The sequence below is a fragment of the Aedes albopictus genome, chromosome 2 (genome assembly GCF_035046485.1).
Source record: "Aedes albopictus strain Foshan chromosome 2, AalbF5, whole genome shotgun sequence".
NCBI classification, from domain to species: domain Eukaryota; kingdom Metazoa; phylum Arthropoda; class Insecta; order Diptera; family Culicidae; genus Aedes; species Aedes albopictus.
Genome location: NC_085137.1, coordinates 253,227,361 through 253,250,279, shown reverse-complemented (window position 1 = coordinate 253,250,279; position 22,919 = coordinate 253,227,361). Strand labels below are relative to the sequence as shown.

Genomic DNA, 22,919 nt, shown 5'->3' with positions numbered 1-22,919 from the left:
ATAAGGCTTCAGCACCGTGATTACTTGGGTATTCTCTACCAAACGAACATGCTCTGTTTTCTCTGGGTTGCGTAGCTCGCCCAAATTATTCAACACGGTTCTCCAGCTCCTCGACAAAGAATCTTTTCAGCGTCCACCATGTCTTACAGTGGGCGTGTGTTGAACTGGCGCCCGATTTTGTTGCTACTGTCGATGGATCCTAGAATTGCGCAACCGAATCTCACTGATTAAGCGTATGAGTATTTAGCAAGATCATAATGAGGGCGACAAGATTTATTCCCGGACGGTCCAGGAAATTGACTTGACTTTCTTGGGTATACAGTATCTACGTGCCTGCCACACGATATGCACATGCCAAATAGTCTTTGGCAGAGAAAGGCTTCAGTTAATAATTGTGGATGTGCTCATAGGACACTGAGCTGAGAAGCATGGATGTGCGGGGTTTGAATGGAGGAAATAGGACTTTCCTGGTGCATTTGGTGCAGAGGCTCAGAACCAAAACAATAGGAGACACGCCTACATCGAGACGGAGAACCAGTAAGACGTGTGAAGTCCAAACACGTATGAAAGTTCGTGTAGATCATATTTATGCTTCTGAAATTAGAAAGCGTCAACGTTTGTGGAAGTAAAATACCTGTCACTTTTCTTTCCAAAACTAGAAGGTACCAAGAATTGTTTCGAACATAATTGAGTAACTTATGATAGTATGTAGTTTTATCTCAGAAATTCCTTTTAAAAACAATAGAATTTTTAGTACATTCTCATACTAGATTGTATATCTAGTGCTCTAGATTTACAATCCAGAGTAGTTCGTAAAAAGCATTATTTTTTTATTTGTAACAAAGTTAATTTATATTTAGTACAATTTGTAAACTTTATATTCAGAGTACTGAAATTTTAAGACACGTGGTGAAGCATGTGCCAAAAGAATCTGTATCAAACGCAGCATCCCCGCCCGAGTCTACAAAACAAAACAAAAAACGAACATAAATATAATTGGTCATGTATAATCGACTAAACGTAAAAATCATGCAATATCATACTATGATATTAGTAAGGAATCATTCCTATCGATCCACACACTGAAACAAAAAAAATCTCACCAAATCTATTGGGGTATACTTTCAACGGTCTTGATTTGTGCTTTTTTTCATCATGAAATCTTAAAAAAATAGTTCCACTCTCTCATATACACAAGACACTATCCTAAATTCGTACAATTGCCCATGCGCACTCTGCTCTCGCTCGTTCGTACAATATCTTGCCCTATAACTCTATTCACCCTTTTCCTCCGTCCACACTATCACTATCGTTAGACTTACTCGTTAAGTTCATTGTATCTCAAATAGCGTTTCCTCCTTATAGGTTAAAACCTTATAAAAAATTCTCTAGCCGGTATCTAGTACTGCACTTTCTCGATTTACTTTCGTTTGCAAAATCCTAAAAGCTTGATTCAGCGTAGAAATGTGAACCATCTCTTGGAGAAATAATACCTTCTCTTCTTTCAGAAAGAAAGCTTCCTACTCTGCCGTGTATAGAAGAATTTTCTCTGCTTTTGATTGTTTCCGGGGGAAAGAAATAATCGTCAAACTAAAGCAACGTAACGAAAGCTTGTAACCTTGTCATCTCGTCGGTGCGACACCCGTCGGCATCGTCGTCATCGTCGGCGGCGGCGACGACACCGTTCCCTTGCAGGTCGTCTCACTGAAGCTCGCGCCGAAAGCTATCCTCGTCCATCGGATCGATCATGGCACCAGTGTCGGAGAGCATCTGAAAGCTCTGAAAGTCCATCTGGCCCAGGCCCAGATCGGCTTCAAAGTCGTCTGCGGGAAGAGAAATAGTAAAATCATAATAATAAAGAAGCACGTTCTAAAGAAATTTAGTTTTTCATTTAAAAAAATAAGATATGGTTTCTATGGGAGCAGCACATTTGGTATAAAGACATTTAGTATAAGACCGCACGGCTTAAAATCCATGACATATTCATTTGCCATAAACCGCCTACTGCTTCGGCTTCTAGGTGTACACAACCACCACCTTAGTTTTGTGGTGAGCCAATTCCAGTTTCCTGGAGCCCATCCACTACTCCACAACCGCGATCGAGTGGGCAGCAGTCAGCTCCATCTCTTCGGTTGATTCACCGTAGGCCTCCAGCGTAACACCGTATGCGGAGGCCGACAATGGCCTTGTCCACTAGGAACTTCAAACTCGACACCTCGTCGTCCATGACATTCCGCATCGGATCCAGGGGATGCAGCCTCCCGAAGTTATACGTGAAAGCACTTCCAATCCACCTCTCTGTTGGAAGGTGTACTGTTCGAACAAGTGATTAACCGAGACTGGAGCTCTGTCGATTGTAGACTATTCACAAGTAAAGACGAATCTTTTAAAGTTAAAGTGAATCCGAAAATCTTAAATAATTATTCTAAAAACTCAAAAGTGGCGACGCAAGGAAAAGGATTTAAAAAACCTTGTAGCTTCAAAAAGTGTATTTTTTAATATTTTATCTCAGCAGTGGTGCAAGGAAGCGTGCAACATTAGTAGCCCTGTGAGAGATCAACCAGAGTTTTAGTGCTTGGTGTGATTTGCATAGCGTGGTCAGTAAGCTAAGGTCTAGCATCTGATGCGTGGATGCATAACACCAGAATTTGGTAAAACTGATACGTTTTTCGCTGAAAGTTAGTGAATATTGAGCTACTGATAAGCTCCATAGAAGGCCATTTTGGCGACCGTTTTATAAAATTGTGCAATTCAATCCGCCATATTACAATCCGGCGATGAAGTTTTGACAAAGCGGTGTTATTTCTTTTAAAACCAACAATTGGCTTTTGTGTGGAGTGAATAGGTTCAACATCGAGAGCAGTTTCAGTAGCGGTTGGGGATTCAGTGAGCGAAGTGTGAGGAAAGTAGTACAGTGAGGCACCGACGGCACGAGAGTGAGACGTGCGATTCGTTGGGGTGAGCCGCCGAAAAGTAAAAGTGTGACAAGTGAGCGAAGATATCCGAAAGCGAGGATCAGTAAGCGAAAAAGAGTAGCATCTGCGAGCAGGGATGAGAAATGTACTGGAAAAAACGGTTACCGGCTGTAGATTTGACATTTTTCCACACGAACATCATAGGCCCAGCCAAACTCAAACTGTTCGAAAAATAAATGTCATAACATTTTTTTTTTTTCCTGCAGCCTTCTTCCTCGAAACGGTTTCCAAGCGCGAGAGCGCCAGAACTCGAGCACAACAAAACAACGACAAAAATTTCTGTCTCTCCCGTTTTCGCATTTTTCTGCGTTTCAAACCGCTCCTAGACAAACTTCTTTACATGCATCACAAAGCTAGGAGTGTACTCTAGCTATTTGTGCAAATCGATTTAAATTATTTATTAAAACAAGTGAGTTATTAGCAGTTGAAAATATTTGACATTTTTCGCAATCATCCGCCTCAGCATGACTGCTCATAAATATTTTTCGTGGGGAAGCGAAAACCATCAAGCGTCAGCTTGACTGCCGTCGGCGCGGCGTCTGATGGTATTGGTGCTGCCGTTGTTTTGAGATTGAGTGTCAGTAAGCGGAAAGTGTAACCGTGTAACCTGTCAGAGAGCGAAGCTTGGTAAATGAGGGTGTATCAGTGAGCGAAGAATATATCCGAAGGTGTGAGTACGGTGAGCGCGGAATAATCGGTTTAGTAACGGCGGTGAATTTCAAAGTTTGTTATAGGAGAGCGGACGCCGGTAAGGGGTTGTCCATAAACCACGTGGTCATTAAGGGGGGGGGGGGGGGGGGGTTCGGCCAATGACCATTTTGTATGGACAAATAAAATTTTTTGTATGGACCAATGACCACGCGGGGGGGGGGGGGGGGTTGAAAAGTCCCAAACAAAATGACCACGTGGTTTATGGACAGCCCCTAAGCAGGTCTGGTAAGGAGGTGTATTGGAGCTGGCCTATCAACTCTAGTGCGTCGTTGGATGCGGCACTGTTAACGCTTTCAGCCGGGTAACTACTACGACAGGTAAGCATTTTGGAATTGAAGTAAGTCTCTCTATTTATTTTCTCTACTACGTTCTGTTTCAAGGACACGTACCAATATACAGATAAGGTATAGTGTTGCAATCATGTCGTCTTTGATCGGCACTGTGGACCATTACGTACGTGGCTCCAGTTTTAGTGATTATAAGAAGCGGATGAAAATCTTATATTCTTTAAACAGCATTCCAGAAGCTAGTAAGAAAACCCTTTTTGCAATTATGTGCCAAAAGATTGGACTTTTCAATCGTCGAAAGTGTGCCGAAACGGCCTACTTTTCTTCACTAGATCAAGAATGCCGAAAAGTACTACTTTTCAGCATTCTTAAAAGTGCCGAAAAGTACTGCTTTTCGGCACTTTTGCAAGGGTACACTTTTCACTAACACTAATGTTCTTCCGTAGCCTTATGTCGATTGGATGGCTGCTTCTATGTCATTTCGGCAGATCGAATCTGAATAGAAGCTATTTCAATTCTGATTTGATCAGCCGAACAGGCGTAGAGAGAGAAGCAGCAGCAGCAAACAACCCTCGTTACCGACGCGACTCCGAATACTTGTGACCTCTTGTGACACCTATGAACACAGCCTACCTGATTAAAAAAAAGACGTGTATGGATGCTCGCACGTGGTTTCTCTTGAAACGTGTGTGGAGTGTGGACAGTCGGAAATGATCGTACTCAAGAGTATTTCTCATAATTGCAAAAAATTTTGTATGCAACTCGTTGCAAAACTCGATTTTTTCAGCACTCGTCGTATTTATCCAACTCGGCAAGCCTCGTTGGATAAATGTACGACTCGTGCTGAAAAAATCATCATTTTGCAACTTGTTGCATAAATAACTATTTTAATACTTTGAGGGGCCCTGTAATTTTCGAAGAAGTGAAGTTAATATTTCCGGCTTCTCCCATTGCATCCATTGAATATCAACAAATGATACTTAACCCTTATGTGGCCGGCAGGGTACCCGCGTACCCAGCACCCATTTAAAATACACGGTGTAGAAAAAAGCAAAAAGTTTGCCGGCCACATAACGGTTAAATTGAAAGAACGGTTGGATAAAGTAAAGTCTAACATGCTATACAGACACAAATCCAATGCTCGCACACAAGATGTTGATGGACCGGCTGAAAACTATGTGTTGGCATTGAAATTGTTAGCGAGTCAGTGTGGTTTTGGTGCATACAAAGATGAGGCGGTTAAGGACAAGATTATTTTAGGTTTACGGGATGAAGAATTGAAGCACACACTGTTAATGAAAAATAAAATGAAGCTGGAGGAGGTTGAAGAGCTTGTAGTACGTACTGAATACTAAGGGCAAAGGAGTGCAAAGAAAGAGATAATATCGTTAGAAGTGTGAATTCGGTAAAGTATCGGTTGGGCAATAGAAACGAATATGATGATATGAGTAGGGATGGTAGGCCGCCGCGCTCGTATAGTTATCGGTATCATAGTCGTAGTAGAAGCAAGAGTAGAGAGCGAGATCAGACAAACAATAACAACAGATATGAACGCAGACGTGAGCCTAAAAGGTTTCAAGAACGCCGCAGTTACGGAGACGACAATCCACATGCTAATGTCATATGCAACTATTGCAAAAAGCGAGGACACGTGAAACGAAATTGTTTTAAGCTCAAGAATAGAAAAACTGTGAATTTTGTATGAGAACAAAAAATAGAGAGCTATGATTTTAAGAAATTGAAGTGCCCCACACAATGCATACGTTTGCGTGTGCGTGGCAGTAGTTTGACACATTTCCCATGGGAAAACTGTCAAAAAAACGCAAACCTCGACGGAACGGTCGCTATGTGTTCCAGGCTTGAGTGTTAGGGATTCGGAAGATGAAGAAATGGAATACCCATGTATGATGATATCGGCTAAACAGAGATTCAGTGAACCTTGTTTAGTTAGCGCTTTTGTAGAAAAAGTTCACCTAAAGATGGAAATCGATTGTGGTGCGGCAGTATCGGTGATCAGTTTAACGACATACAAAAAGCATTTCGTTCATATCAGGGCACATAATTGCAGCAGTCGTCGTAAACGGGCAACAACTGAGTATATATGGAAAAATTGAAGTCGATGTAACTGCAAATAGCATTCAACACCGTGCTTCCCTAATTATTTTAGACGGTCAAATCAATTTTGTTCCTCTGTTAGGTAGAAATTGGTTAGACATTTTCTATCCTAACTGGAGAGACAATTTTGAAAGTAATTTCAAGGTCAACAATTTGAATCAGAACCAGCAGATACCAGCATTGGGTAATTGAATCAGATTTAAAAACACGGTTTCCGAAAATTTTTGATGGCAACTTTTCACATCCTATAATAGGGTATGAAGCGGATCTCGTACTTAAAGAGGAAAGACCGGTATTTCGGAAGGCGTATGAGGTGCCCTTCAAACTGAAGGACAAGGTCATTGGACATTTGGATTCATTGGAGAAGCAGAACTCCGATTAAGGAATACATGCAAGGCTCATCGGAATCAATTACGAATAATTACACCTCGATCAACGAGTACTACGATACGCATACCAATCCAGAGAGACAAACGACGCCGTAGTGAGAGTGACTCAGAAGAATTTTACGGATTCCCAGACGAACCAGACATCCCGGATGTACCAGTTGTACCACACGTTGCGCAGACGGAAAATTTGGGTAAACGAGTCAAGTAGACAACGACGACAGACAGTGTTTTCAGTAGCAGTTCAGTATGTTCACTGAGTCCTGTAAACCGTCCGAAAAAGAAAAAATGCCTTAAAAGTGTCGAAATCAAAGATAAATGTGAATGAATTGTTAAAGTTAAGGTCGATAAGTAATAATGTTACAAGTGGTTATGAAGTTCAATTGAATTATCGAAATCAAAGTACAAACTAAAAGTTATTGTTCTTAAAACATTTCTGAATTGTTTCATGTAAAGCATGAGTTCGATTAAACAGTTGTCTTAACTAAGATGTCTAATTTCTGTTATATATAGTAAATACTTTAGGGCGAAGAATTGTACTGTTCGAACTAGTGATCAGAACCCCGATCTGTGAGATACTCACACACTGACGTTTTTATAGCAAAGCCAAATGTAATGAGGTGAAGTCGAAATAAAACCGAGACTGGAGCTCTGTCGATTGTAGACTGTTCACAAGTAAAAACGAATCTTTTAAAGTTAAAGTGAGTCCGAATATCTTAAAAAATTATTCTAAAAACTCAAAAGAAGGGAGCGGGACATTTGGCATAAAGTCATTTGGCATAAGGCCGTTTGGCGTAGGGTCGCTTGGCATAAAGACATTTGGCATAACGATCATTTGGCATAATGAACATTTGGCATAATGAAAATGCACCCTTCTTACTTATGCCAAGTGACCATTATGCCAAGTGATCGTTATGCCAAATGTATTTATGCCAAGCGACCTTATGTCAAACGGCCTTATGCCAAATGACTTTATGCCAAATGGCATAGACCCCTGTTGGAACCAATACCCAATTCTGAAAATCATTTTCGAGAATCTTCAGGTGGGTGTACCCAGACTTAGAAGCGTTCAGACAATTGTTGCATTCAAAGCATTCCTTATGTCTTTATTATTCTTCTTTTGAAGCATATAAAAATGTCAAAGTTCACTACTACTGTACAGTAGCAGTACAGTCGCAAGCATCTAGTAAATATGCAGATGAGTTATCGGGTTGTTTTCCGCCTTTGGCAATAGGATCAATCTCTGCCTCTTCCAAACCTCCGGGAAGATTCCCTCGTCCAGACATATCTGATCTGAACAACTCGGAGCCTCTGCAATAGCCGGGCGCTTTGGATCTTCCGTCGGGTGTTTGCTGTTCTCGGATTTCCTGGAACAAATCACACTTGGGTGTGCAGCTTGACCAACCCACCTTGATCTTTCATACATTTACAGATGCTTGGCATCCGTCGCGGGCAGTCGAATCAACGCCACCTATGCCTCTGGTGGACATTTACGGCACTTTCTAAGTATCGGGTCAGTCAATCGGGGGCGTCCTATAGACTCCCCGACTCAACTACCTCAAGGTCAACACGCTTACCTAAGTTTACCGCGAGACAGACAATTTCCGCACTTGATATAGGGTAACCAAAATAGTACTTCACTAAAACAAGAATAATATTTCGATTCCTTGGACTCTTTGTGCACGCTTTATTACTCTACTCATTTTAATTAACTCCTTCACAGTTTCTTATAGTCTATAGGTTCTAGCCTAGCGGTGGCTTTGGAATACAGCTGCAGATAAAAACGCGGACCCACCTATACGTGCAAGGCTTTCGTTATTCGAAAGATCGGTTTTCGGCTAGCAACGCTGTCGGAATCTACCCTGTTGTACACCAGGACGTTGAAGGGCGAATTATTGGCTCCACACCGAAACTGCGGGGTCATAACAAAATGGGTGCGGAAGACAATGGTTGTAAGAATCAGGCTGACGTCTCGTGATTGGACTCTGTTACCACATGTCCTATTTCCACGCTCACACAACTTCGCCACTCTTAATTCTTCGACTTGTTTCACTACAAACTCTCTTTCTTCAATCTTCCCGTTGGACGTTCACAGGGTGAGTGAAAGACCATAGCGCGATCACATGATTTTCAGGTGCTTGACTTCGGCCACCGGGCCGATTGCCATTTGGAAAGTGCATCCCTCGTAATGATTCCATTACGCCATCTCCCATAGCGCCAATAACTGCATCGTCTTCGATCTCTGGTGGTTTATTATTGAAGCTTGTTGGGAGGTATACTGCACTTAAGGTGGCTTAACTTTCTGAGTGGGGTAGCCGCTTGACTAACGCGAGAGGCTGGGCCTTACTCGAAGCTATGGCTAGGCTGAACGTGGATGTCGCGAACGTAGGCGACAAAAAAACCTACAGTAGGAATGGTGCAGAGTCCATCATCGATGTAACCTTCTGGAGCCCGGGTCTAAACCCTAGCTCGGACTGGAGGGTTGACGATGAATACACGCATAGTGGCCATCTGGCGATTCGATACAGTCAGCGCCCCCAGAACGCTCCGCAGAGATGCTGCAGAAGATCGTGGAAACGCTGTTCCCGCGCCACGATACAAGACCATGGGCCCCCCTTCCCTATAGCCAAACCGGCCATAGCGAGGTAGCCCCGGTGACGAACGACGATCTCATTGCAATAGCGAAGTCGCTTAAGTTGAACAAGGCTCCGGGTCCGGACGGTATCCCGACATTAGCCATCAAGACAGCCATCGAGGCTAGCCCTGACATGTTCAGAATGGCTTTGCAGATGTGCCTAGACAGAGGCGAATTTCCAGAGAGGTTGAAAAGGCAAAGATTGGTTCTACTGCCCAAACCCGGGAAACCACCTGGCGACCCGTCAGCATACAGACCTATCTGTCTGCTGGACACCGCCGGAAAACTGTTGGAACGGATCTTTCTGTCGAGGCTGATGGTTTATACCGAGAAACCCGATGACTCTGGTCTCTCGGATAACCAGTTCGGCTTCCGGAAGGGTCGATCGACGGTGGACGCTATTAGGGCTGTAACCAAAACAGCCGAGATAGCGCTCCAAAAGAAGCGAACTGGAATCCGTTATTGCGCGGTCGTCACGCTGGACGTTAAGAATGCGTTCAACAGCGTCAGCTGGGCCGCCATCGAGTGCGCAATACACCTCCTAGGAGTCCCGGTTAGCTTATGCCGGATACTAGAGAGCTACTTCCAGAATAGGGTGTTAATTTATGACACCGAGGAAGGCGAGAGGAGCTACAACATCACCGCAGGGGTCCATCCTGGGCCCGGTACTATGGAACGCGGCGTATGATGGCGTACTGAGGCTCAAACTTCCACCGGGCGTGAAGCTGGTCGGCTTCGCCGATGATATTACCCTCGTGGTATACGGCGAGTCGATAGAGGAAGTGGAACTGACAGCAACTCACGCAATTGACATAGTGGAGGACTGGATGAGATCGAGACATTTGGCACTCGCGCACCACAAAACGGAGGTGGTGGTGGTAAACAACCGCAAGTCTGAACAGCAGGCAGTGGTCATCACAGGTGGATGCACCATCAACTCTAAGCGCTCATTGAAGCAATTGGTAGTCATGATCGACGATAAGCTGAAATTCGGAAGCCACGTAGAATATGCCTGCCTTAGGGCAAACATGGCGATAATGGCATTGTCAAAGATAATGTCAAATAGCTCGGCAATAGTCTCGAGTAAGCGTAAGCTGCTCGCGGCAGTAGCGGTCTCCATACTACGGTATGGCGCCGCTGCATGGTCGAAGGCGCTAATGATTAATCGAAACGTGGAGCGACTTGAGAGTACCCACAGGCTGATGTGCCTTAGGGTGATGAGCGCATACCGCACGGTCTCAAAGGATGCGGTATGTGTGCTAGCGGGCATGATGCTCATAGCTTTAGTGGTGGCAGAGGATGAAGGATGCTTCGAGCGACGCGGCATAAGAGGTGCGAGGCGAATCGCCAGAACCTCGTCTATGCTGAAGTGCCAGAGGGAATGGAATTCCTCCAGCAAAGGTAGATGGACACACAGGCTCATACCGAGCGTGTCCAAGTGGACGAGCAGGCCCCATGGTGAGGTGAATTTTCACTTGACTCAATTTCTGTCAGGCCATGGGTGCTTTAGGTGGTATCTGCACAGATTCGGACACGCAGGCTCCCCCGCATGTCCGGAGTGTGCAGACTGCGACGAGACCGCGGAGCATGTGCTCTTTGAATGTCCACGTTTCGTGGAGGAAAGGTCGAGTATGCAGGAGGTATGCGGTAGAGATATCACGCCTGACAACATTGTTGAAAGGATGTGTACGGGGACGGACAAGTGGGACTCCGTTACTTCCACGGTTTCTCGAATCGTACTTGAACTACAGAGAAAATGGCGAGCCGAACAACAGCTAGTTGAGTTGGCCCACCTTCCCCATCCAGGAGCTTGAGATCAACGGGTAGTCTAAGTACTAGCTAGGACCCGAGCCTCCAGGAGGGAGTGAACAACTTAAGGCGGTAGCTGGTGGAACGCTTACTATTAGAGTGTACTCATGTACGGTCCCCCCTTTTCGAAGTCATCCCTAAAGGGCGTACCGCGAAGGTAAGGAAAAGAGAGAACGAGTTTTTAGTGGGTCGATCCCCACATCATCCGAGGAACCACCTCTTGGGTATGTGTTACAGATTTTCTCATTCTATAAAAAAAACTTACTGCTGTTTTTGAAGTTGGGCACTGCTGTGGGGAATACCCATCTCTAACACAAAATTTACCTGTCCTTTATACTATTTCGAACGAAAAAACACAAACCTTCGCCAAACATTTGTAGATGAGACCCTTGCACTTGGTGCCCTTCCTAAGGTCAAGAATCACTTCACCGGTACGTGTACGCCTGATACTGCGTACGTCGGCTCCCAGATTCCCCCTGGCTCTTCGGTTTCTTCGTTTTCTGTCCACTAGGTGCAAGGAGCTTCTCTCCCTGGCCCGCCCGAATCTGTGGCAGCTGACAACACACACAAGGTCGCAGTCCCTTTCTTCCTTCAACTCACGACGGGCCGACGTTTGGGACATCTAACTGGAAGCCGACTCACGTTTTTTTGTCCTTTTGCTTCGGGGTTATCATTCTTCTAGTCTTCCGAATGTTGAGTTGCTCAACCCTCGATGGCTTCCTCACGCGCTTCTGCGACTGCTTTGAGTACTTACACAGTCGTATCTTGTGTCTATGTCGAACTACCTGCAAACTCGGCCCCTTCAGTTTCACGGGCTCTGCTGCTGCCACCAACCAGGCACCGTCCACTACCTTTCACGACATGCCAGACGCAGCTGTAATGGGGTTTCCTACGCTTGCGCTACGCGCACTACTACCTCCGCCAGTATCCGCTCACCTAAACGGAGTCGTAGCAAACTTATTTCTTGCGAAGGGGTTAACCTCACTACCACCTACCTATCCATTTGAATTGAGATTGTTAAAACTCATTTTGATTCCAGCAAGGGAAAGAAGGTCGACCACGTCACATCCCTGTATTAACACGATAAGGGACAAATTAATTTGAGGGGTGCCCAGATGCCCCACAGGCTCCGTTAACGATCGATCATGTTTTAAACCCTCTCGCCCATTTATCCTTCGTCACGGTTCACCTGTCACCATGAATTTCGGTTACCTGTTTGGCAGACCAGTACCTCCGGAACGGTTGCTATTCTAAGCAGGAAGCTACACATCCGAAATAGAACCCTCTGCCCAAATTGTCCCGTACCCTATGGCATAACATACAACAAAATTGATTCAAAATGATGGTGCGATAAACTTACCTCGAGTTGAGAAATCTGCGAAAGATGGAGAAAATATTAGTCACATAACGAGTCGTATCATGAAGTTACAGAAAAACTAGCGAATCGATTAGAAGACGAACAAAAGCCCAAAACCGACGTAACCTACCGGTAAACACAATTTCTGGTATCGTGGTGGGGGTTGACTGAATCTGGGGCGCCGTCTGCAAACTAAGCAGCGGTTCGTTACTCCCGTTGTGATTGTGACTGTTGTACGCATGGTTGCCCATCGGACTCTGATGGTTAACGTTGTTCTGCATAGGGCCACAGCTACCAGAGCTAAGATGTGGCGATTGCTGCGGGGGCGGTACGTGAGTATGCTGCTGTTGCTGCTGCTGTTGCTGCTGTGAATGCTGCTGCTGCTGTTGCTGCGGGTGTTGTTGTTGTTGCGGGTGTTGCTGCTGTTGCTGAGGTGATTGCTGTTGATGCGTTTGATCCGGCCTTAGGTTGAGATCGTTATTAAGTGCCAGGTAGGACTCTTCAAACTGTTGATGAAAGCAATTTTGGAGAGAAAAGAAAACATCATTAATACCCTTGATCGACATCTGCACGAGTGGATCAAATACCGTTGAGAATACAAGCTGACTTGCAGCAAAGTCCGGTGGTAACGAATTGTCTCCCTGTTCGTGGGAAGATAGGAATAGGGAGAAAGGTTAGTAAAAACTACACTAAGAATATATACATAATCAGAACTTGAAAAATGCCACGAAGCTGAAGTGTCTACTCAGACTAATAGGCTATTAAAGAACTACACAAAACTACTGCGACACAAGACAATGGAAAATGAATGAAATGGCTGCTACTGATCAAATGCAAATAAAAGCAAATATTTAAATACACTGAAAATATGAGAGTCTAAAACGTTACACACTTCCACTTCTATTCAGTATCACCATAAACTGGTCAAACTGATATCTACCATTAAAACAATGACGATACTGGACATTTTTTTGTATTTTTGAAAACATCTGGGATGACTTTGGGTACTATCGGCCGGTTTGTTCTCTTCGTCTTGAGAGTTTTTCTGTCAGGCAAATAACCTGAAACTCGGTCATATAATTCAGCTTAGTTGAGAAAGCTTTGACACCAATTTGGAGATCAAAAGGTTTCAGAAAAAAAATCCTGACAAAGAGAACAAAACTGACGAAACTATTTACACTGTGGTGCATAATTGATCGGACAAACGCCGATTTTCATCCAAAACGGCCAAGTTTGGGATGCTGCAACTTAGATTTGCGTTGATGTATTGAATTCAATTTTTGACACGGAACTACCAATATGCTGAATTTTACGAATAGGAAGTACAAAATGATCACTTTTGCACATTTTGAACGCCTTGCCACACCCAAACCTGTGATCCTGTGATCGAAAACATTTGGTACTCCGTATACCTACATAAAATTCAGCATATTAGTAGTTCCGTATCAAAAATTGAGCTCAATCCATCAACGCAAACCACAGTTACAGCATCTCAAAGTTGACCATTTTGTATGAAAATCGGCGTTTGTCCGATCAATTATGCACCACATTGTACATAAGTTCACCTATTTAGCCAAGATAAATGTCAAAAATATAAAAAATGTGAAGTTCATTGTATTAGTAGCATTTTTTTACCAGTAGAGATGTTAAAAGTCTTTTTACCAAACAAGGAATTCAAAATAACTGTAAATGTAATAGATAGAAAAAGATTTAAATATTAAAACAGTGATGCAGATGAGATCAATCTATAATTGAACGAATACTTAGAGAAATTATTGTAAATAGCTTACGAACAATTCAGACTAGAACTTTCTCTTAAGTTTGAATCTTAAGATAAGGACAATTAAGATTGAACTCCGTTTTTCCTCGAATTTTCATTCTTTCGAATCTCTGCCGTAATGCCTTTTTCACCAAATAACTAATTTTCTTGAATAGTAATTTATGTTAACAATTCTTTCGGCATATTCTTTGTGAGGTCCTTCGGCCATTCCTTTGTAAATGTTTCAGACAATTTTTTGGGAAATCAAAAAATTCTCAATCGGGATTGCTGATGGAATTTCCGAATGTTCAGCAAAACAATACCGAAGTTCAAAAAAAAAAATATCGAACGTTCGATAAATTCTACCGAATTATCGGTAATGTTTACCGAACGTTCGGTAAAAATTAACTGTACTTCGGTAAAACTGTGCTGAACTTCGGTGTTCCGAACTTTTCCCGGAAAAGAATAACCAACAAGGGAATCTAAAATAAGTGTGTTATATCGAAGAATACCTGTACTAGTTGTTGAATTTGGATATGGTGTACTCATTTAACCTTAGTCAAGAATATCAAAAGGTGTTCCAAACTGTGCTGTAGTAAAGTCCTTTAATTGTAAAAAAATCCATCCAAACTATCCTATAAGGAAGTTTTTCAAATATACAAGAATTGCTTTATGTGTTTTCACCGATTAGTCAAGCGACTGAAATCTCAAATGCCATTTAGAGACACTATAGGATTATTCCAAGTCAGCCAAATTATCCTGGGAGTTCAGAACTTCAGGTCTACACTCGTAACAGCAGCCATATCTGATATACTGAGTAACGTTGCATGATCAATCGCGCGTACTGGATCAACCTGAAGTCTACTATATATTATTATAAACCTTTGGGACATTGAGGGTACGGTCGTCCAAACTGTCCTGAAGCTTATCTCTTGACAGCAACAGTAGTTATTCTCACAATGAACTGTAACATTACACATCCAACTGTTATCTGTAACCCCCCTGGCATTTCATGAGTCATTCCAAGATATGTAGTTATGAAATATTCCAGATCAACCAAACTTCGAACCATAACTTCCCATCTACACTTGTGATAATAGCTTTTGCCACTACGTTAAGTAGTATTACATAACCTGTACTATGTATATCAAAGTAGTTTGATGAACAATAAGCGTTGTTATATATTTTTGGGATATTATGGGCCGTCCATACTATTATGGAGCTTAGTTGATATCACTGTAACATGAGGAGGTTTCGTTTCAGATAGTAACGTTACACAACCTAATACACGCAAAAAAAATCCGTTCCGATATACGTGCACTCCCAGTCACGGCAACGGGAACAAACGGGAACTGTACACCGTGAACTAGATTTCACGTTCTCTAGAATGCCCATATTGACAGCTGGAACTAGTTCCAGTTCACGGTGTATATTTGCTGGTTCTCATATTTGCGTTTGTTTGTTCACGTTTATCTGAACGGTTTCTGAGCGTGTAAGATCCACGAACCTCTTAATTCTCAAGGGTCACTTCATGATAGATTTGTGATTATTTAGGTCATACAAACTTCAAATGCAATGCGCAAAACGTAGACGTAACCGATCGTGCTTAAATTTTGCGCAGTGATTTGGGAGCTAAAAAGCTTTGATCTGATTGGATGCGATCAAATTTTCCATTTCCCCATATATCGGATGGCCCACTCTACTCTATATAGCCAAAACAGAAAGTTCAATTGCTGTAGATGCTAAATTTTCAGCATCATAATAGTTTGGATGATGTCCGAGATGAGCCAGCCCAGGGCTGAAAATCTCGCCAATAAAGATAATAATAATAGTTTGGTTGACCTCAGCAGATCCGATAATGTCCATTGAACATTTCGAAGATTTACTGGACATGATAGATTACATATCGTAGCTTTGTATAATGAAAGAACTTACTGTTACACCCGTAGACATTGGGATCTATGCTCAAAAACATGGATGACCTAGGACATCCCGACTGATCTGATACTGTCTTTTGAACTTTAATAGACTTACTGGACATGATATATTACAAATCGTAGCTTTGTATAATGAAAAAAATCCACCGTTACACCCGTAGACTTTAGGATCTAAACTAAAGAATACTTTAGATGACCTAAGATATCCAGAAACAAATATTCTGCATCATATTCCACCCTTTTTATGCTGTTGAGCACAAAGGAATTACGATTTCGAAAAGATAAACTGAAAAGTTCTGAAAATGGAATTGCCGAATCAATTTCCAAAGACCGTTTTCCTCGTAGGAACTGTTACAGAATAAAATCGAAGAATTTCCCGAAAACTGAGTTCAATGATCTCCAAGAGCTTCCTTGAGCGGTATAGAGGTCAGGTCATCACATTTACAAGCATAACTAGTGATCTTTCGAAGCATTCTGAACAAAATTTATGATCAAAGAGCCTCCTGCAACCAGACCACAGTTGTGACGTTAAGTATTTTTAACCCTCTAGCGATCGCGCTGCTGTATTTTGTACAACACGTTGAAAAATTCTCGCTTTTTTTTTACTTCGCATTAGCGTGGCGCTGACGGTGATGACCAACCGCGCTAGCTACGGAAGGTTAATGTTCTCAAAGAACTTCCTTGAGTATAGGTCATTTTATCTATCATCATGGTTAATGGGAGGCGAATGACTTTTTGTTAAAACCTCTTTAATAAATAAATAATAATAATCATGGTTAATGATCTCTCGTAGTATTATAAATGACCGTTTGAAAGGCCATACAACATCCCTAAAACACATCTTAAGCCTCAAAGAAATCCCATGAAACTGCCCTGAAACCCCCTGAACCCCATGAACCATTTTGAAACTCGCGTGAAACCCATCCGAAACTCCCTGCATTTTCTTAGAATCTCTTGTAAACCACAATCTCCCCTCTAAAACCTTCTGAAAGCCCTCCAAAATCCTTTTAAACCACTAAAAAATCATTCCTGAAAATTGGTAAAACCTACCAGAAACCTTCTTGATCCCCTCTAGACGCAGTGTCCCCTTATAATGTTCGCTCAAATCTCCTTAAGACCCTCTGACACTCTCTTTCCTTATTCCTCCTTGACAGCATGCCAGAGAGGTTGTAGTTTTAGCTCACTATATTTGAGCTTCAAGTTCCATGCCAATATGAAAAAATATTCTTACAACATTTTCAAGATTACAACAAATTGTACAAAAAATGGCGTAGAAATGAAAATTTTAGAAATTGGCAAAGGTACAAGGTCGCGCGCAATAAATACTCGCAATTAGTTAAACAAACTCGTTGCGAGTATGTTCAGAGGAAAATTGATCAGCATCAAAACAACAGCAAAGAGTTATGGAAAATTTTAAAGTCATTGTTAAAACCTAGTACATCAAAACCGCGGTCCATAACCTTCAATGGCACATTAGAAGAGTCTGAACAAATTATAGCGAGTATATTTAATGAATATTTCGTCGATAGTGTTTTATCTATTAATCAATCAATTGAATTAGTAGATAAGCCTGACGAAATACAACAGCCGATTAGCATCAATAGTATATTTGAACCTTTTCACCCAATAACTTTGGAAGAACTAAAAAATATTTGCTTTTCTATGGGCAAAACGGCTGGCGTAGATAATGTAAATGCGAGAGTAATACAGGATTGCTTTGATGTCATTGGACACAATCTGCTGGACCTGATTAGTGAATCGTTACAAACTGGGCACGTGCCGCACGTTTGGAAGGAATCCATAGTGATTCCAATTCAAAAAGTTGCTGAAACGATTAAAGCCGAAGAGTTTCGTCCCATCAATATGTTGCACACATAAGAAAAAAATTTGGAACTTCTTGTAAAAGGCCAGTTGTTAGCATATCTAAATAGTAATAATTTGCTAATATCAGAGCAATCGGGATATCGGGAAGGTCATTCCTGTGAAACCGCATTGAACTTGGTGCTAGCGAAATGGAAAAAAAATGTAGAGCGTAAAGAAACTATTGTTGCGTTTTTTTTGGATCTGAAACGCGCTTTTGAAACGATTTCTCGGCCCTTGTTGTTGGAAACAATGAAGCGCTTTGGAATTTTGGGTTCTGCATACAAATGGTTCGAAAGCTATTTGTCTGACAGAATTCAACGGACTGTTTTTAATGATTCAATTTCGAGCCCCGTGGTTAACAGCATAGGCGTGCCACAGGGGATTGTATTAGGGCCCGTTTTATTCATTATGTACATCAATGACATGCGACGAGTCTTACGGTTTTGCGATATTAATGTTTTTGCCGATGATACCGTTATATTCATTGCAGCAAAAGATTTGAGGGAAACCGTTTCACATATGAATGCAGATTTACGTTCTCTGAGTAAATGATTGAAGTACAAACAGTTAAAATTGAACATTAGTAAAACTAACTTCATGGTCACTTCGCGGAGTCGAGTTAACTCTGAAGTCTCTGTAGAAATTGATGGTGAGACGATTGATCACGTGCGCGAAATTAAATATCTTGGCGTGATTGATGACAGACTAAAGTTTGACGCTCACATCGACAATGTCATCAAGAAAATAGCCAAAAAGTATGGTGTTCTATGTCGATTAAAAAACGATTTGACTATTGCTAGTAAAATACAGTTGTACAAATCAATCATTTCTCCACACATTGAGTTCTGCCCGTCCATTTGGTTTTTAGCTAATGAAACACAAATATCAAGGCTACAGCGTTTGCAAAATAAAATAATGCGGTTGATTTTTAGATGTAACAGATTCACTTCCTCAACTTTTTTGTTGGACGCCCTTCAGTGGTTGTCAGTGAAGCAAAGAATTGTGTATTTAACGTTGGTGCTCATTTTTAAATTAAAGAATGGTATGCTGCCTAGATATTTGTGTGACCGAATTGAAAGAGGAAGTGACATTCATAGTTTTTTTTGTCTAGTTTATTTATTTATAGCTCAATCGAAAGGCATTCATAGTTATAACACTAGAAACGCGGATCAAATACGAACACCCCACGTTTTGCATGGTGCTTCACAAAATTCCTTGTACTATAGGTATAAATGTTTTCAATTCGATGCCTGACCACATCACGAATGCAGCAACTCCATCACAGTTTAAAAGACTATGTATTTCACACGTAAAAGCTGCTTTTTGAACAGCTACTCTGTTGACTTTTTATTCTTGACTAGATTTTGTATCTTGACGAAGTTTACCAATGGATATTTTTGTGGACAATTTATATTTTGTAATAGGAGGCACGAACAAACTATAATGGTCGCCCCGATGATGATGATGGATTTTATATTTGTTGACGTAGTATTATTAACTGAACTTATTTAGTGTAGTCTACAAAAGTTTGAGTCTCGCGCGCGGTGACAGGTATAAATGACATTTTTGTATTTATCATATGGAATATTTGTACTGTTGAAGGATTCTGTAGTTTAGTAGTGAGTTGTCTAGTTGAATGTCGGGAATTTCTTGAGAATGAGAATATTCCGACTGTTTTGACATCGCGCGAACGTTATCAATCCTCGCAATATTTTTGATTTTCTGATCTTTCATGATCACTAGTAACGCTTGCAAACATCTGTAGTTGAGAGCAGCAGTATTTTGAAATTTATGTTTTTGCTGTATAGTATGACAAATTATAATATTGTTTATATCTGTAATAAGAATCAGACCGTATTTAGTTTGCAAATCTGATTTCATTGATCATTATTAATAATTATCTTAAAGATATATCGTCTAGCTCAAACCTTTGTAGGGGTATGTGGCGGGACCATCATCATCATCATCATCATCAAATTAAATTTTCAGTCACTTATACTACGTGACAAAAATCGCAATTCAAGGACACTATAAATATTTCCTCGAAAATATTGACAATTATTCTGATGTTATAAGATTGTAATATGATAAAGTTCAACAAAGACTACCTACTATAATAACTGCAACGAATTAAATCTTAATAAAAAATGATATTACAAAAGAATAAAAAAGTACATGCAGCACTCTGAGTTCTCTAAAACCGTAACATAGTCAATCAATAGCTCACACAAGATGCAATGATGTCAAGAAAAGTAAAAGCAAAATGCATTTGGATGACACTTTTAGCAAGACCGGTTCGATTAGGAAACAAAAAGCACAACTCATTCCAAAATGCTTGAAAGAATCAATCACTACACGCTTTCGATTCGAGAACAGAAACGATGAGAGAGAACAAACAAAAACGGAAACGGCATGGGCAGTTATCAAGAATGTGAGAAAAATAGAGAGAAAAAAGATATCAAAAAAGAGAAATAGTACTTTTAGAAAGATATATATTGGTATCAACCTGAACTTGGGCGGTTAATGTACATCCCGACTCGACAAGACTTTGAACCAAAGTAGTCCAGTCCTTTGAAACAGGTACACACAGGCACACACGCGCGCGCATGAATCAGTTTGGGCCGGAAGTGCGCACATTCGGGCGGTTATGTGCGTGATTTTTTTTTTTTTGTAAGATTGGCAAGATTGTGTGTGCGTGAGTTGATTTTATTGTGTGTGTGTTTTTTTGGGCAATTCAATTCACAGCATACACGACGGATGATAGTGATGAGCGAACGAACCAAGACGGTGATGGTTTGTTTGGTTGGTGATGGTAATAGTTTTAGTGGGTGGTCGGTTGGAAGGTGAATTGAATTATCATTAGTAAAATGGAAATTACATTATTGCTGGGAATATTGTATCATTTGTTATATTCAGCTTGGGGAAAGAAACAAAACAGTATTGAAAACTCATATGTACTGAAGAGAAATCAAAAGGCTGAAAACAATTCAGATAGACAGAACATAACAGATGATAGTTTCTAATAGAGTAAAGGTATCGATTTTGATGAGGGAAATGGTATAGTTTATATACAGAATTTCAAACTAAAGAACATAGCCGTGGTTACAGGGACAATGTTATTTATCGAATATCTGTGTGGAGTAGTCTCTAATTGGATGTTTAAAGGGAAGCAAAAACAGAAAATTTGTGTAAACGGAGCTTTCCGTCCTTAGATTATTTTACTTACCAAGGTTATGTGTTCCAGGTGCTGTGGCAGGGTGTTTTGAACATACACATCATTCGATGGATACTTTTCATAAGATTGTCTGCAAGGTAGGAAAAGAAAGGAAATATTACATCATTGTTTTGCAAAGCAAGCCGAATTGCTACAAAATTGGCTGTACATGACTCAACAAGCAAATACATTTTTCCTGGGGCTCAAAACCGCACACCGTACTGACAAAAGTCAATATGAACAACAGTTATGTTGAAGGAACGAACTGCAGCACTTCGCTCCGCAACTCCAAATCACAGAAACGACTTGTACGATTGAGAATGTGAACAGCTATAAAACGAGATGAATGCAGCATGGGCGAGAATGTTTTGCAACACCGTACGAGGGCGAATGAGACGGAATGAGGTGCGGAACAGGCAGAACTCAGTCTTGCGGAGGAAGAAACGCCAGTAGGAAGAACGAGATCACGAAGCGATGGAAGAGCTGTACTGCACTAAGGATACACGGAAGTTCTACGAGAAGCTGAACCACTCGCGCAGAGGCATTGTGCCACAAGCCGACATGTGCCGAAACAATCACGGGATTCTTCTCAAGAGCGAGCGTAAGGTAGTCGAGAGGTCACGACAGAACTACGAAGAGCACCTTAATGGCGACGTTGCAAGCACCGAAGTTGGCGTGGGAACAGATCTAAGAGTACGTGCGGAGAATGAACGACTTCCAGCACCTGACCTCCAAGAGATTTAAAGCCTGTATCCGCAATAATCGGGACACAGAGGTTCGGCTGTAACTCTGCAATAGATGCATTAAATTTGCTCAAATTTGGTCTAATAACATCTTAAGATGTGTTCATTTCACCTACAAAATTTCATGTGAATCGGTGCAGTACTTTTTGTTGTAACAATGAAAGAGTAAAATGTGCGCCATTGAATTTTGTACAGCCCCTAGTTTTGCTTGTCAGCGCTGTAACTTTTGAATTTGGCAAAGGAAATGGCTGAAATTTTGAACAAAAACCTCTTAATCTAAATTTGTTGCATAGGCAAAATTTAAAAAAAAAAATGATGCACTATCAACAATTTTATAGGGTATATGTACCATTCCTTGGCCTAATTTGCAAGCCGCATTGACAATTTTGACCATAACTCATGAATTAATAGCACTAGAAATAATATGTTGACCCTATTACACACTCTAGGTAATGCATGTTTCCCCAATTGGAAGTAACCTAACGTAAATATTCAAGAATTTACTTTATTAAGCTGAAAAGACTCGATGCGATGGTATGCAACGTTGGTCTATGGTACAAAAATTGGCCTATTTAGTGGATACAACGTTGGCCTATTGCTTTCCATGCACTAGAACCACTTACTATCTCATTTTTTTTTTAATATTTCTGCTGAAGTATTATCTCTGTTTGTTCACCAATTGTACATTACATTTTTGGAGCTAAATTTTCAGAAAAAACTGTAAATAAATTACTTAAACTTAAGTTCTTTCTTAATTTATTAACGAAAACAACGCAACCCTATTATTGTGTTATATTTTTACAGTCACCGTACGCAAAATCTTTCTTCCTGTTCGTTCTTTTTGGTTCTTACGCAAGCAATGTTGTTGACGTCACTTTATCGGTGTTGTTGACGTCACTTTACTGATGGGCCAAGATTTGGGTACATAGTGAAAAAAAAATGTCCTCAATATTCGGCCCACATTCAACTTGTAAAATATTTATTATTCATTGAAAACAAATATACAAGTTCAAAATAGCGTCTTTGACCGTCCCATCAAATGTTCAGTTATTGAAAAGTGAGTTCGAAATGTTCCAGAATCATGCCATTTATGATCATGTGTATAGACTACCCACTAAGCCGAAGAAT

At 41.2% G+C, this 22,919-nt stretch overlaps 2 protein-coding genes across 10 annotated transcripts in view; one reads left to right on the top strand and one right to left on the bottom strand.

Annotated features, from left to right (window-relative positions):
- LOC109427891 (protein Wnt-1) overlaps positions 1–22,919 on the top strand; it is a 267,059-nt gene that overhangs the window by 185,430 nt on the left and 58,710 nt on the right. The window lies entirely within an intron of this gene.
- Positions 979–22,919, bottom strand: part of LOC109428200 (myb-like protein AA) — a 149,995-nt gene continuing 128,054 nt past the window's right edge. For 7 of the 9 annotated variants that reach the window (XM_062851563.1, XM_062851561.1, XM_062851562.1 and 4 more), the window contains 6 exons: positions 21,061–21,139; positions 20,341–20,403; positions 12,863–12,916; positions 12,406–12,781; positions 12,279–12,293; positions 979–1,823 (listed from right to left, as the gene is read on the bottom strand). In XM_062851563.1, coding sequence (XP_062707547.1) covers positions 1,702–1,823; positions 12,279–12,293; positions 12,406–12,781; positions 12,863–12,916; positions 20,341–20,403; positions 21,061–21,139 — 709 coding nt within the window. In that variant the 3' untranslated portion in view covers positions 979–1,701. The remainder of the gene's footprint in view (positions 1,824–12,278; positions 12,294–12,405; positions 12,782–12,862; positions 12,917–20,340; positions 20,404–21,060; positions 21,140–22,919) is intronic. The other 2 variants (XM_062851566.1, XM_062851568.1) reach the window with 2 other exon arrangements.